This window comes from Sylvia atricapilla, chromosome 24, assembly GCF_009819655.1.
Source record: "Sylvia atricapilla isolate bSylAtr1 chromosome 24, bSylAtr1.pri, whole genome shotgun sequence".
NCBI lineage: Eukaryota > Metazoa > Chordata > Aves > Passeriformes > Sylviidae > Sylvia > Sylvia atricapilla.
In genome coordinates this window covers 2,846,922-2,863,212 of record NC_089163.1, presented here as the reverse complement: position 1 = coordinate 2,863,212, position 16,291 = coordinate 2,846,922, and the positions used below count along the sequence as shown (strand labels likewise).

Genomic DNA, 16,291 nt, shown 5'->3' with positions numbered 1-16,291 from the left:
TGTCTGCCTGGGGTTATCTCCTCGTGTCTGGCACAGCCAGAGTGGAATTGTGTTATGACACAGGACAAGTCACTATCCCAGTTTGGGCTTGACTGTCTCCAGCAACAAATTGCAGATAATAATATAATAACGTCTACCTGGGAGGGATGCCGTGATACCAAATTAAAACTTGCCAAGTAATCTCTGGTGAGAGATTTCTCCAGGTGATAAGTCCTTGGGTGTTGAATGCAGCCAGGAGGAGCTGGTCCAGTGCCTGAGCACAGGATATGATGTCCCTTGGAGCAGACAGGCAATGGAAAGGCAATTCCATGAACAACAGGAGTCCCCCTACCGCCAGCGATGCTGCAGGTGGGATGGGATGTCACAGCCTTGTCTCCCTGGGGTTTTTTTCAGGAGACAGCTGGGAGAAAGAATCAAACACGGCTGAAAGGATTGCTCGGCTGTGAATCCGGTGAATGGAATAAGGAGCCTCATTGCCTTCAAAGTGTCCCAAAAGAAAACACAAAATTTCTGCCCCTTCTGTTCTGGCTTGCAGAGGTAGGTCCTTTGGCTTTTATGATCGAGGTAAAAAGAAGGAGCAAACCAACTCCGTTCTTCAAAGGCTTTCACCTAGAAAACCTTGGAGAATTTCCTGGTTTTGCCCAGAGAAACCCAGCACGAACCGATCCTCTGCTCCTCTGCTTCCTCATCCTCCCTCTCCTGCGTGGTCTGGGCTGAGGATGCTCCATCCCTTAGCTCCCGCATTCCTTCTCCTTCCTCATCTTTGTTCACCAAAATTTGTGGGTGAAATTACCATTGTGATTCCTGGAAATGGATACTTTGATATGTAAATATTCCGTGTAAAAGGTGCAGCTGCAGCCCGGTTCAGTCTTCGGTGCGGGGATTACCGGGAGCTGCGGGAGCCTATGTCCGTGCTCAAGGGCTGGCAGCAAACCATCGACTTTTGGGTCTAAGGGAAAAGAAACTTCGCCTACAAAAAGAGAAAAATACCAAGTACCTACTCGTTTCCACAGGCGAAATGTGCTGCCTGCTTGCAAAATGATTTGTAAGCAGGAAAATTTGTGGTACTTGGGAATTGAGTTGCTTATCGTGGTGTTATTTGTTCTGTTCCATTTCCAGCTGGAGCTCGGGGTGCTGTGAGAGGAAAAACAGGTCCAGAGGGAACATGCAAATCGCTGCCCGTCTTACAAGTCTGTTTTCTTCTCTCCCCAGATACACTACAGGTAAATTCTCTTCCTCGGTAAGGCGGAATCCCTGGATATCGGAGCTTTTATTGCGACATCCCTTTAAAAGTGGGAGTGTGCTACAGTTGAGGTTGCATTTTAAACAGGTATCAGTGAATCGCCTTAGGAGACAACCTGGGACAAAGCAATCGCTCATCTTCAGGCACAACAGCGCTGTCTCCAGCCCCCCATCAAAGCCTCTTACCCCCCGTCCCTCTCCAGGGCCGTGCCCCGGTCAGCCCGGCTGCCTCGGGCATCGCAGCGGGGCACAGACCTGAGCCCTGCTGCCCGGCAAGGGGACACCTGCACCCTCCAAACCTGCCGCAGGTGCCGAGGTTTTGGTTCCATGGCTCTGCAGGTGCAGCGATGACAGCCCCAAAGCCCCCGGGTTGTTCCCCAGCCGGGGGTCTCGCTGCTCTGACCCGCTCCGGGCCGGCAGCGGAGGGGAAGCTCGGGCTGTTTGTGTGCAGCCCATGATGAAAGTGCTGCAGAGAGGTTTGAAACAACAGAGATTGCTGTTGTCTTCCGGGAAGAGCTGTCAGTGAGCTCGCCTAACCTTCGTTTGAATGTCTCTGATGTAAATTATAAGATGGAGATAATACATAAAAAATATCTGGACGTGAGTGTGAGCCAAGGGCAGCTGCTCCCGCCATCCCTTTAAAAGCCCTTTCTCAGGGAGAAGGTGCTGCAGAGTTCAGCTGCTCCAATTTCCTGGTGTTTCAGCGGAGAGGTATTTATTGATGGTCCAGGGAAGGAGGTCAGAGCCATCAGCTGTATTTCAAACGCGCACTCTGTAATTATCCTCTCTTCCCAGAGGGGATTATACAGGTATTCTCTTTATCTCAAATGCACAACCTGAACCAAGTCCCCGTGTCAAAGAGCCTCTCTAGGAACCACCATCGTCGGCCTTTTCAAATGGAAGGATGGAAAGAATCTCGGTTTTATCTGTGGGTTTTCGAGATCGCTGAGTCCTGATAGGGAAATGAATCTCGGACCCTCAGAGGAGAGCAGGGATACGGCTTCAAACTATTCCCATGAGAAAGCTAATCAGGAGAGGTCCCATGCCTATGCAAAACTCCCATATTTAACATTTTGGTTCCCATGCAAATCAATTCATCGGGTTGGGAAAGAAATATGAAGTTACCACGTGATATTAATTCCATTTTTCATTCTGTACCTGTGTTTGACCCGTGAAGTCCCAGCCAGGCATCACTGCAGGTGTCTCCTGGGGAGCTTTCGGACGGATTGATGGGGCAGGAAGGTTCAGACTCCCCCAAATCCTTAGGTACATGTCTTGGTTCGGGATTGTCCCTGCTGGGTACATCGTGCTTTGATAGGAATGGCCAGCTGATATAATATTAAAATTTACTCAGCCCCCTGTGCTCCTGCAGGACTTGGGAAGCAGATTAGAAAGTGCTTTGCAGCTGATAATTTCAGCTAATGCATTTTCCTGCTTCACTATTTAGGAATGACTCGACCTCAAATATGCTGCCGTTTAGAACAGTTAGTCAGTTTTTTGGAAACTGCTCACAATTAATTTGTGGTGAGTTCCCACATGTTTCCTTTCCATGCTTCATTTCATGGAGTGGATTCTGCTGTCTGGAGAACCCTGATGTCACAGCCTGAGCCAAAATATTTCACTGGAAGGCACCAAACATCAGTGATTAAAATACCCCCCTAAATAGTAAAACTCAGGTGTCTGAACCTTTGAAGGGAACGAATGAAAATTGTTTGGGTTCTGCTTTTGAGTGACAAAGTGTTCGGAGTTATTTCCTGCACTGTTGGTTGGAAGCTGCCCCGACGCAACGACTTCATTGGAGAAGTCAGTTTAGTCTGGTAATTCTCATTATTTCCCTCCCCCTTGATTCTAAATTACTTTTTCTAAATCTGCAGCTATGCTCTTCCATATCTACATTAGAAAATCAACTATTTCAATTTCAGTTCAATTACTGAATAATTATTTAAAATTCAGTTCAAATTCTGCCCGTATAGAAGTCACATTTCACAGCACAAGACAAGCAGGTTTAGAAACGAGCTGGAGAGCCAGAGGATTTAAGCCAGAGGAATTAGAAACCCACACTGCTCCATGCTGGCACCAAGGGAAGTTCCCCATCCAGTGTCACCCCTGGCTGTGCTGCAGTGAACGGTCCCGGCCCCACACACTCCACAACTCTGCCTGTAGCATCAACCACTCCAAGTTAGCTCCTTCAGCAGCACAAACACTTTGGCCCCCAGTCTATGAGAACTTTACGTGTTTAATCCATTTTACAATGACCTGCACGAGAGATTTTCACTGTGTTCCCTACAGATACACCTGAATTTGTGTGGTTGGGATCTCCACAAGCTAAAAGGGGAGAACAAAGCTGTGAGTGGTGGCCGATCCCGTGGAACCCGCTGCGATGCTCCCGTCAATTTGTTAAATCTATTCAGGTTGTTGAAGGGTAAAAGATCATTCAGCAAAGGTTAGACATGAATAATAATAGAAAGAATTCTTCCCTTCATACTGAGGGAAGAGTTTCGCTGCCAGCCCGCCGAGCTGGCGGGGTTTCAGTCTGGGTCTGACCGCAGCAACGTGAATCTCTCGGTTCAGCAGCTCCTCTGGAGCTGCCGGCTTGTCCAGGGATTGCTCTGGGGACAAGCACTGCTCACCACTGTCACAGCAAAATGGCTTTTCCTTTTCCTTGCTCAGATGCCCTGGGTTTGCTGACACCAGTGTGTTGGTGAGACAAACCCTCTGATGATGATTTTTCAGCGGCTGCCCCGTCTCTTGTTAACTGGCATCTTGTGCTGGAAACCTCCCAAAGCACCCTCGGTCACATCCTCTGCTCACACCTCTCCAGCCCTGCGATGGTGGCTCTGCTCTCTCTCATGCATGTGGCCACTGTGGGGCTCCCAGGGAGCCCTGGGGACACCACTTGCTCCCTGGGACCTGTCTGACCAGTCCAGAGGGAACAGGGCCTGACCCAATCCCTCTCTCCCTGGCGCCTCGGCACTCTGGTGACTGATGCCAGATAAATGCCTGAGATAGAGGGTGGGGACACTCAGCCCAGCTGGAATCCCAAACACGCACTGCAGACACTGTGGATGGATTTTTAAGCCACAAAGGTGAACCTGCTCGAAGCTCCCCTCGTTCTCCTCCCAGCTCCCCTTGTTCTGCTCCTTGCTCCCCTCGTCCTCCTCCAAGCCCCAAGCTCCTGCCATGATGTGTTTTGGGGTTGTTTAATTGCAGTGGGTACCTTGGGCTCATTTCTAGCAATTCCATCTCACTCCCAAGTGCTTCTCTGCCCTTTCCCAAACCACAACTCTCCTCACCTAAGGGAAAGCAATACCTGGGCATGGCAGAGCTGGGCTGGGGACAGACCAGGGAGATGAGAACTGAGCACGCAGCAACTCCAAGCATCACATCCAGATTTGCTAATTAGTTCCTTCATTAAGAATTAAAACAAACAAATAAATGGAAGGACAGCAAGAGTGAGTAATTCCCTGGATCACACAGGAAAGGGTGGGATGGTTTAGTGGTTAGAGTGCTAGTCTAGGACTTCAGAGAACCTCATTAAGGCTCTTCAAATAATTAAGAGAGATTGCAAACATTTTTTTTTCTGAGATCATGTATCTTGGAATATTTATTAAACTGGGAGGATTAGTCTGTGTTTGCCTCTGCTCTGCTGCAGGTTTAGTGTGACCCTGGGCTGGAGCGACATTGATGGGTCCCTGTGGGTCTTCCCTGTGTCTATGCTGCCATGGGACCCCAGTGAGGCAGATACCTGTGCTGTTACACAAATCAAGATCTTGGCACTGCTTCCTCTGCAGGGACAAACCCCAAAGGTGTCACCTGGCCAAGGCTGTCCTACTGCCAGTCCACCTGTGGATGAAGTAGCCCCTGTGGGAGCCAGGGTAGTGATGTGACAGTGGCCACCAAACTGCAAAAAATACCTCACAGCCCCCAAAATGAAGGGAAAGGTGCTCCAGAGCAAGCCCAACACATCTGTACTGCTTGCTCTGTGCTGTCCATGGAAAAGCCTCACCTGGGGTCCTCCTCCTGGAGCAGAGGTGCTGCTGCTTTGGCTCAAGCCACATGCCAAAAAACAGCCCAAGCTGGCTTTCCTGAACCTACCCTTTAAGGGTTGCTCTTTATTTCTAACAAAGAAAAAAAAATTCATTTAAAAACATCTAATTAAACAGTAAGTCATGACAAGGTACATGAAACTTGGAGATAACACATGCCTGGGAGGCACTGGGGAGGTTGAGACAAAGCCCAGCGCCTTCACCAGTACCCGCGTGTGTTATCTCACATGAACACACACCTGGGCTTATCCTGGCGCAATTATAGGACATTAAAAATATAATTTTAATGGAGGAATGGTGATCTGGATGCAGTTCAGAGCAAAAACTTTCTTTTAAGTTTCTGTGTTTGATTAGTAGGTGTTCCCGCCGCGCACTGTGTGCGCGCGAGGGGGAAGCGCCGGGCTCGGGAGGTGTGACTGTGTTTTGAGGAACGTTGCTCTATCTCCCGGTGTGTGCGAGGGCTTGTCAAAACTTTAAAGCATTCATGAGCAGCACTAAGGCAGCAAAACTTCCAGTCAAGACCTGGCTTGTCCCAGGTGAGCCCCTTTTCTTACTCAGGCAAACTATCGCCGCAGATGAAGCTGCAGAGGGCTGGGAGGGCTCCCCAGCGAGCCCAGCACCCTGCAGCTGACTGGAAGCCAAGTACCTCCACCCACGGCCCTGGACAGTCCTATAAAAGCTGTGTCTTCACAGCCCCAGGTGTTTTACAGGATGACCTCATTTATTACCTTGCTCATCGCAGGAAATGATGTTTATCTAATCTACCATTCTTTCAGGATTTTTTTCCCCTGCTACATCTGGTTTCTTACATTTCTTACAGCTCAATTCCTCCTTGCACCAAAACAAAGGAGAAATGGCACTGCTGCTGTCATGCCAGTGCCCCAGTCCCACCAGTCCCACCAGTTTAAGAAGAGGCCAAGAAGCTCCAAAACCTGGAGCTCGCGTGCGGTGGCGAGTGGATCTAAGGATCTTGGTCTTAATCTCCCTCCTCTGCCGCATTCCTTAGTAGTGACAGCTACTTCTTGCAATATTCCTGACCGTGGGCTCTGAGGCACAGCTTTCCATCTGTCTGTCCAGTATCCAGCCAAACAGGTCCACATTCCTGAGCAGAAACGCTAGCACTGCCCCTCGGAGCGGCTCAGAAGCCTCGGATGGAAATTGGAACAAGTCACAAACATGAGGGAGGGCGGCAGCAGCCAGATCCACAAACACGAGGGACAGTGGCAGGACCAGATCCACAAACACGAGGGACAATGGCAAGAGCCATGTCCACAAACAGAAGGCACGGTGGCAGGACCAGGTCTCACTGCCCCAGCACAGAGCCCAGGGACATGCACTGTGCACAACTGAGTACCAGTGTGAGCCCACGCTGGTCACACCCTGCTCTGTCTCTGCTCCAGGTTGTAAAATGCCACAGCCAAAACTTGTGCCCGGGAGCGGGTGCACCGGCCCCTGCGGCTCACCCTGCTCCTGCTGCCACAGGCCCCAGCTCACTCCAGCCCACTGCCGGCAGGACCCTGGGCTGCTCCTGCACCCCGGCGTGTCCCCAGGTGCCAGGGAAAGACATTTCTATTTTTCTTTGTAATAAAAAGAGTCTCTCAGAAGCTTTCTGCTGATCCCAAAAGGATCTGAAAGCAATAAAACCCCTCCTTATTTTACAACCAAGCTGCAGGATTTTTTGCTACTGAGCGCAACGACCTAACGCTTGATTTCATAACCAGAAAGTCACACCCTGCACCAGGAGCTCGGGGCTTGCTGAATTCCCAGTTTTATTTCTGGGGGTCTCACTGCCAGACCTCGATATCTGACCTGAGCATCTAAACAACAGGGCAGCAGGTGAGTGGAACAGAAAATTCCCGAGCTGCTGTAAACTAGAGCAGCCAGAGTCCCAACTTAACTTTTTCAGAGCTAATTTTAATGTTTCCCTGTCTAATTATCTTCCTGGTCTTGTATAAATGCTTGGAAGGAAAAGCAATAATAATAATAATAACAATAATACCAACCACAAACAAAACAACAACAAAAGAAAGACACAGAAAACAATTTCTGAAATACTTTTGTGAAGAAAAAGGGAGAATGAACAAATGGGAGTACAACATATCCATAAATATTCTACTGCCTTATCCTAAATTTTATCTATTTAATTCCTGAACAAAATCTATCACCCCGTTTATCACGACAGCACGGGGGAAAAAACTCATCCTCCATTTTTTCAGAGCTATCACATCTCTCCCTGCTCCAAGTGAAGTCCCAGCTCACCCCACAACCAAACTGGGCCCCCTCCCCGGGGGTTTCCCTGTACCCCGCATCACCCGGCGCCTCCAGCACTAGGGATCACCACGGCGATAACGAACCGGAACCAGGCCCGAGGGCAAAGCTGGAAATGGATATTTGAACGCCTGTTTCCAGCCGGGATCTGCCTCCCTGGGCTGCAGCCGCTGCCGGGACACGGCTTGCCCCGGCGGGATGCGGGCACCGCGCAGCCACTGCGGCACTGCGGGATGGGGACCCCGCGATGGTGCCCCGAGCCCGTGTTGGGGCGAATCCCCCCCCTTTTCCCTCTCCATTTGCTTAATTCGGGGTTACTTGCAACTAAGGGAGCGCTGCGAGCTCGGGAAAACACTCGGAGGGGAGAGGGTGGCAATGCACCTCGTCTGCGAGATGCCCACAAAAATCCCTGGAATTACATTAACGGCTGGAAGTGTGGAAGTTTATTTAAGAAGGAGAAGGAAGGAAAACAGACACGCAGTCGGGGATGCTCCCACATAAGCGCCCCGAGGCTACGGGCAGCATCTTCCCCTCGCCGGGCAGCGCAGCTCCGCGCCCGCGGCGGGGCCCGTCCGTGCGGGGGGACATCGGCAGTGACATCCCTGCCCTGGGGATGGCCCCGAAATCCCGGGATACGGAGGGGACAGGCTGCGGGGACAGCGCGGGGCTGCGGGCTCTTCCCTCCCGTTCTGGGCTGTGGCTGAACGGGGACTAAACACGACTGCAAGGACGGGAGTTAAAAAGGGAGATCAGGGGATTTGGGGCAGGTGATTAATATTTTGTTGAACCAGGACAACGGTATCTCGGCAATTAATTAAAGGAGATAAATCTGTTTTCACAAGCACAGATTTCTATCAGGTTTCTGTCCGACGGCCATTCCGTCAGGAATTCCAGGATTAATCGGGATTTGGGATCTCCGTGCGATTTAGGATAAAACTGAGCTTTTTAGGGTTTACGCTCACTCTTTTCAGAGAGGGGATCCTCGAGCCGTGCTGCCCAGCCACCCCCTCTGGCACTTTCTGCCCGGGACCCTCCGGGAGCTGCCTTAGATGGTTTTAATTTAATTCTAGTTTTCCTAGGGTGTCATTCACCCGCGGGGACTCGGGCTCGGCTCTGGCTCCGTTGGAGCTCCTAAACACAGCTCGAAGCTGACAGAGCCAGCGGAGTGAAAACCACCACATTTTATACATTCTAAAAAACTAAATAAAGCCGAAAGTAAAGGAATTTATTCCCCGGGCCGTGTGGAGGGCAGAGGCGTTTGATCCGGGATTCCCGGTTGCAGCTTCCAAAATTCCTCTGATTTTTATTTTGAGCTGAACTCGCCCGTTTGGGAGCTTCCAGGGACAGGGAGAGGGGAGCGTGGCCATCGGCTCCAGTGCCCGTTCTCCCCATCCCCGACAGCGGGTGGGTGACAGAGCGGTGCCAGGACAAAATCCCCCGGTGGCTCCGTCCAGCCGCTTCCAGCGTGGCTGCCCAATTCCCCCCACAAACGTGCTCTTGGCTTTGGATTTATCGATTTCTCCAGCAAAGTCGGAGCTTCGCGCTCCAAACACGGGGATAATAACACCAAAAAAATATTAAAATAATAATTAAAAAGGCAAAAAACAGGGATGGAAAAAATACATTAATATTAAAAAAAATTAAAGTACCCAAACGAGAACAGACGTTGAAGAACAAGTGTACGTGAGCACAGGGGTTGTGGTAGAGCTCTTTGCCCCATTCCCGCCTTCAGCTAGAGATATTTTAATTTTATTTTTCCTTTCTTTTTCTTTCTTTCTTTCTTTTTTTTTTTTTTTTCTTTTGTTTTTTTTTTTTTTTTCTTACCAAGACTAGAGGACTAGAGAATCTCCAAGGGCAAAAATCAGCCACTAAACAACGACAAATCCTCTCGACAGGAGCCAAAAAAAAAAAAAAATCTAAGTAATGGCGCTTTTGGAAAAAGGAGGGTGAAAACCCAAACGAACCACTATAACTCCAACCGAACTTCCAGACAAACATTCCCACTGCGGAATGTCTCCCGAGCGTTCCGGGATGCTCCTGCCCGGCCCAAGCCGCGGAGGTACGGTCGGTGACGGCTCACGCACCCCTCAGCTCCTTGCAACCATTCCTCACTCCCGAATGTTTAATGAAACGCCTCTCCAGAGTTCTGATTAAAACTCAATTAATGCGGGTCATTAATGTCCCGCTGGCAGCCGCGTGTTCCTAGAACAGCCTTTTCTAGGGAAAGGGGCTGTGGCGCACCGGGAGCGCCGATCCCCCCGTGAAACGACCGGTGGCAGCGGGGGAAGAACCGCACGATCGGGAGGATTTTTGTGAGGTTACCGGGGATCGGCTACGGCCGGGACCAGCACCGGGACCCACCGACCCGCCCCGGTAGCTGCGGTTCCGTTCGCACCGGGGCTCGGAGGTTAAATGCGTCCTTTCCATCCACATATTTCTTTTAAAAAATCTCGGGGAGAAGCCAAGAACAGCGCTGGAATATTCCATAATAGCGATCGCCCCGAGCACCGCACTGGACGCTCCCGGGGTCCTCTCCTCGCTCTCGCAATGTCCCGGCGGAAGGTTTAGTATATTTTAGTATATTTTAGAAATATTTTAGGGAGTGGAGCTGCTCTATCCACCGGCTCGTTGGGATGTGGGGGACTGGTCAGCGTGCGGGGAAGAACCAGACCCGGGAGACCTCGGGGGTCGAGCAGAACCTCTGCCCGCAGCCCCGTTCTCCGCGCCGGCCCCGGAGGGGAAGGCTGTTCTCCCCTCTGCTCCCGGAGCGAAGCCCCGGTTCCGGAGCGGCAGAGGGTCTCCGCAGACCCGGGTTTTGCCGAGGTAGGGGGCTGCGGGACGACCCCGACTATAAGGACGGACAGTACCGGCCCCAAAGCCGCGCCACTTCTCGTCTCCGCTTTTTAAACGCGTCCTTCCCCTCGGTACCAATGCCGCCGAACGGGCCCGATCCGCAGCGGTCCCGGGCGGTGTGAAGCGGTTCGCGGTCCGCAGACCGCGCTGCCTCCCCCGGGCTCCGACCGAGGGACGGCGGGACCGGGAGCACCGGGAGCACCGGGAGCTGCCGCCGAACGCCGCCGGGGCATCTCCGGGCTTTCCATGCAAACCGTACGCGGCCGCCGGCGGGATGGACCCCGGGGCTCCCCGACAGCAGGACCCGCCCGTCCGGGCCCTTCGGTACCGGGAAGGAGCGACGGCCGCGGTACCGCCCGACGGAGAGCAGCGGGCCGGGGACGGGTGGGCGCGCTGGCCCGCCGGGACCCGCCGGTTTCGTTTTAGTCACGCCGAGGACACAAATGAACTCTTCCCGACGAGCGGCGGCAGCCCCGCGGGACGGCGGACGCGGTATTCCCGACGCTGGGGAGCCCCGAGGGCAGGAGCGGGGCCCGGTCCGGTGCCGCTTTCCGCTGAGCCGACGCGCTCTTACCTTTCTTGATCACGGACTGATCGAGCAGGTTCATCCCGCCGTCGTCCACGGCCTGAAAGCACCGAGGAAAGAGCCGTCAGCCGGCTCCGGGCACCGGCTGCTCGCTGCGCGGGGACAGCGCGGCCTCGGCCCGATCCACCCGCTGTCCCCGGCCAGAAGGAATTCGGAGGGCACGAGTAAATGGGAATCCCCGGCCCGGTGTTTCTGCTTGCCCGGAGGTACGCACGCCTTGGGGCCCGACTCGTCCCGGCCGGGAGTCCCCGGTCGCACAGGCAAGAGGGACCTGGTCCCATCCCCGCGCAACCAACCCAGCCCGGGCACCCTCCCGGTGCTCCCGCCGTCCCCCCGTACCTGGATGTCCTCGAGACCGTGGTGGCCGAGGCCGTGGAGGCCCAGCGGGCCGTCGGCGAGGCCGTGGCCGCCGTCGGGCAGCCCGTGGAGCAGGCGGGGCACGGCGGGGTACTCGCGGCGGGGGTCGAGCCCCAGGGCGCGGTGGGTCTGCGACAGCAGCCCCGTCTCGTCCTGCCGGCCGCGCTGCGGGGGCCAAGCCGGCTGCTGGTGCTGGTGCAGAGGGCTGAGCGCCGCGTACGGGTCCGCCAGGTGAGGGTAAGCCGGCTCCTGGCCCTGCGGGTAGGGCAACGGCGGCTGCGGGTACGGCGGGGGGAAGTAGGGCGGCTGGAAGTCGGCGGCGGGCGTGTGGCAGAGCGGCGGCGCCGAGCCGTAGGGCGCCTGGTTGAGCGAGGGCAGCTGCGGCAGGCGGGCCCCGGCCGGCGCCCCGGGCAGCCCCTCGGCGCGGTCCTGCGGCGGCGAAAAGAGCGGAGGTGAGGTGGGCGCGGACCCCCGGCCCCAACCCCCGACTCCCCGTCCCGTCCCATCCCGCCCGAGCCGTGCTCGTCCCGCACTCACCATGCCCGGGTAGCTGTGCACAAGCATCGGTGCGGGCCCGCGGCAAGCCCCGGGCGGGCCGGGCCCCGGGGGTGCCCCCGTCTCCGCCCCTCTATCCCGCCGGAGCGGCGTCTCCCATCGCCCGCCCGCTCCTCTGCGCCGGCCCCGACTCCATGCACGCCAGTTATAGCGGCGGGGGCGCGCCCGCCGCCCCGGGAGCGCGCGTCAGAGCGCGGGGACGGGGACGCGCCGCCCGCTCCCGCGGGGCCCCGACGGCTCCCGACAGCGGGCGCGGCGGGACGGCGGCGGGAGGCAACCGGGGCGGGGGGCGAGGGGCACCCGCCGCCCCCTGGGAGTGTGGCTGGTGCTACCCCCGCTCCGTCGGGTGGCCCTGGTCTCCTGTCGCGCGGTACAGCACACCCTCCCCTCGGTGCCACCCCGGGTCCCCCTGCCCCGGGCCGCGCCGCCTGAGAGTCCTGTCGCGGAGCACCTCGGGCCGCGCCGAGGGGAGAGCCCCGAGGGTCGGGAGAGCCCCGAGGGTCGGGAGAGCCCCGAGGGTCGGGAGAGCTCACGGGTGCGAGCCGGCTGCGGGGCCGCGGAGATACTCTACGGTTTGACTTTATTAGCCCGAGCCGGGTGCGGGGCCCCTCCGGGAGCGCTGCGAGGGCCCCGGCGGCCGCCGCTTCCCGCGACTGCGGCGGGAGCGGGGCCCGAGGCCGGTCCTGGCGGGAGGGCTCAGGGCTCCTCCCGGGGCGCTTCACCCTCCTCCCCGACGGGGAGCGGGGAGCTGCATCCCGCACTGGTGATAGCGAGAAGCGTCTGGGGGTCCTCCGGGCCTGGCTCCCTGCCCGAAGAGATGGACAGGAGAATGGGCGCCGGCTGCACCAGAGCCAGGGGAAAACGGGGAGCACCGACGGGCAGCACGCCTGCCTCTCCGCCCGCCTCCATCCTTCCCCCCGCCTCTCCATCCCTCTCTCCGCCTCTCCATCCCTCCCTCACCCTCTGTCTGAGCCCACCCTCCGGGGCAGGACGAGGCGGGTCCACAACACCGGGTCCCTGAGCGCGACACCGGGCCCCGGACAGCAGCGGGGTGAGCCGGGCAGAGCGGAAGGCCCGGCCAGCGACACTGAGTGACACCAATGACATCCCGCCCCTCGCCCCGATATCACGGCCATCAGGACCCACGGCGGAGCGGCGATGTCCGTCCGCACGGGCACACGCACACACTCGCCCCCGACACACACTCGCGGCACCCGGACACCACGGTCACAGCTCCCCGCGGCCCACGGGCGCTGTGGCCGGGCGGTGGGGTGGCGTGTCACCGCGGGTCCCCGCGGTCTCACCGTGCCACCCGCAGGGTGCCGGCCGCCCGTCGCTGGCCGGGAGGTTCCATCAGCAGCGCGTTTTTTACGTGGAGCACAGCACAAACCCTTCACCCCCAGCTGTTACACGCCGTGCTGTGTGATCGACATCAACAAACACAACCTCACAGTGCAGTTAATTTAATTCCACTCTTCCAGCCCCGAGCTACAGCTCCCTTCATTTTCATTTTTTCCTCTGAATTCCCACAACTCAGACCTCTTTGATTTCCAGGTTTAATTAACAATGCTCATTAAATGAATTTTTATTCATTTCTTTTAATATTACCCTGCCACCTGTCTTTAGGAGGCAAGGGCTGATCGTTTATTCTAATTTATTTCTGTTAAAGATGGCATTTAAGGGTGGGAGGAGGGATATGCAGAGGTATAGACGGTTGATCCATTCAAATCTCTTCATCCCCCTCAAATGCTCTTCAAGGACGCTGCTCCTGGAAGTTCTGTATTTATTTTCCACCAGATCCATTTCATTTGGTAGGAAAAATTGGATTGGACATGCTGTATTTTGCAGTTATGTTCCAGTTCATTCTTAATGTCCCTCGCTCGTCTAGTCCGTATAATGTCGAGTCTTTATTCATCTGAAAGAGGTGAAACTGTGCAAAATCCAGGCGGGAAGGGTTGTGAGTCGGCCTGCACAGGACTGCAGGAGAGCAGGAGGATGGTCCTTTGCAGCAGCTTGGAGGGAAGCTGTGTTTCCACCCCAAAATGAGACAGAGCAGAGGAAACCTGCAACACTGACAGACAAAGGGAAGGAAAAACAAAAGGCAGAGCTGTCCCGCTGCCTCTCATGGAACACACTGGGCAGACTGGGGTCACGGGAACACGTTGGGCTGGGGCAGTGGGCCAGGGCAGCCTGGAGCTGTGGGGCTGTAGGACTGGGGGAGTGTCACCCTCCCCAGAACAGCATAACAATGCTCAGAAAAGAGAAAAGGGACCTTGCAATAGACTCTGAGCTTTGGGAAACCCCCAGGAGTTACCCTGCCCTGCACCTTCTCTTGGAGCACAATCAGCACCTTCCCAGAGTCCTGCCCAGCAGCCCCCTCAGAGCCTTACAAGAAGCAGAATTGTCCTTGCAAGATGTCCAAGACCCACCTGAGTCCTTCACTGCCCCAGACCCTGTGTACAGCACCTATCTGATGAGGAGGGCAAACCAATCCCCTGGGCCTCTCATGGACAGGAGGCACTCATTAAACCACCAGTGCTGATGATGAACAATTACTCACTTTTACTTGCTGTCCCGAGGTCCCAGGTAGGGCCCAGGACTGTCACACAGGGGGCTGCCACCACACTCTCCCAGCAGCCTGGTTTTGTAACTGGTTCAGCCTGGCCAGGATAATTGTTGGGGTCACCTGAGCACAGGAGGCTCAAACACAGCTCCCCACTACCTGTTCTTTAGCATCCCTGTCTAAGGACCACAAGTCCAGCTGTGCTTGTGTTTTGCTCTGCCAAGTATCCTTTGTGTTTCCTAACAGTGACATGGTCCTGCTGAGGACCTCAACACCAGAGCTGCCTCTTCACCCCCCAGCTACAAGGGAGCATTTGCTGTGAGTCTGGGAGAGGTCTCCACCCCACGGACCACTTCTTGCACGTGGACCCAAGCCAGCAATCTCTGAAAAACTGGTTTTGTAACAAAGGCCTCAGAGCTCCCAGGAGATCCCCAGCACTGCCAAGAGCATGTGAGGGGCTTGAGGCAGCAACTTCTGCTCCTGGGGGTCAGCAATAAATGTACTGGTGAAACAGGGCGGTGAGAGCACTGAGACTCAAATATGTGAGCAGAGCTCTTCCTCAGTCAAAGATGAACCAGTTCTTCTCCAGAAGCTCAGCTCCCATCAACATTTTAGGGAAATACAGGCTGCAAGGACCCTGCTGAGAGGTAGGCAGGGAATGTGGCACTCCTCCACTGTCACTACCCCTGCTACATCTCACTGCAGGAGGGAGGGTGCTGTTCTGGCAGCACAGCAGCCAAGTAACAACCTTATGAAATATTTAATTTTATTGCCAGTGCTTTTGAGGTGAGATGAATAAACGCTGTAAGATAACCTATACCACGGTCAGGTTTGCAATGGCATTATGACATTTAAGTTGTCAAAGAGAAACAGAATGTGGATCTGCTCCTCTGGGGCCTTGCCCATCTTGTTAGAGAACAGTGAACAATTATCTTGCTCCTGGAGATCTTGTCCTGGTGCTGGAAAAGCACTTGGGAGATGAAGCACAGTTTGCTTTGGGTGTTGCTGGCTGCAATCCCAGTCCATGCTGGGATCTCAAACACTGGCAGAGAGGTGACTTTAGATGATGCCACATCCACCTCTCTGGCAGCAGATCATCGGTGCCTGTGGATGTCAACCGCCAGGGGCAGAACCTGTGGTTGGGCTTGCAAAGCTCAGGATGGCTGAGGACACCCTGCAGCCTTTGAAGTCTTGGCCAGGCTGCTGGGGCACCGTCTCCCTCGCGTGGGCTGAGCCAGCCGGGCGTGCTGGGGCCTGTGGGCTGGCACACACGGAGCCAATGCAGATGCCCACGTGGCAGGAGGCTTCCAGCAGCTCCAGTGCCCTCCCCTCCTGTTGTTAGTGCTCAGTCTCGGGGAGACAAAACAGTCTTTTGGGGGGTGCTCTGTCTGACGATGTTTGGAAAGTGCCCCAGGACAGGACAGCAGTGATATTCCTCGAGGAGCTCTGCCATCTCCACTGGCATTTAGCCTGGTAATGTCACAGTGAAAGGTGGGTGTCACCAGCTCAGGAGCTGTGAGGGGCTCACAAGGAGCGTGTTTTTGTTTCATGCAAAGAAACAAGTACATGACAAGACACCAGGGTCACAGGGAGGGTCCAGCTCTGGCAGGGCATGGATGGTCCTGCTCACTCCTGAGGGGACTTTAAACCACAGTGTGATAATGAGGTGCAGATGCCTCTCTCCAGGCACCTGCTGTTGGCCAAACCCTACTCCCTAGGATGGGGAAGGATAAAACTGGAGGATTTCCTAGGCTCTTGGTTTGCTCCCAGGGAGCCTCTCAAGAAATTAAAGACCAGCAGCCCAAGGCCTCTGGGCTAGGA

The 16,291-nt window shown here is 55.3% G+C and overlaps 1 protein-coding gene across 2 annotated transcripts in view; it reads right to left on the bottom strand.

Annotated features, from left to right (window-relative positions):
• TFAP2E (transcription factor AP-2 epsilon) overlaps nucleotides 1-11,996 on the bottom strand; it is a 46,309-nt gene extending 34,313 nt beyond the window's left edge. For both annotated transcript variants that reach the window (XR_010745304.1, XM_066335161.1), the window contains exons 1-3: nucleotides 11,890-11,996; nucleotides 11,335-11,781; nucleotides 10,984-11,035 (exon numbers count right to left, since the gene is read on the bottom strand). Coding sequence is in view for 1 of the 2 variants with exons in the window: in XM_066335161.1 (XP_066191258.1) it covers nucleotides 10,984-11,035; nucleotides 11,335-11,781; nucleotides 11,890-11,916 (526 nt within the window). In the remaining variant the exon portion in view is untranslated. The remainder of the gene's footprint in view (nucleotides 1-10,983; nucleotides 11,036-11,334; nucleotides 11,782-11,889) is intronic.
• Nucleotides 11,997-16,291: the final 4,295 nt, after the last annotated feature.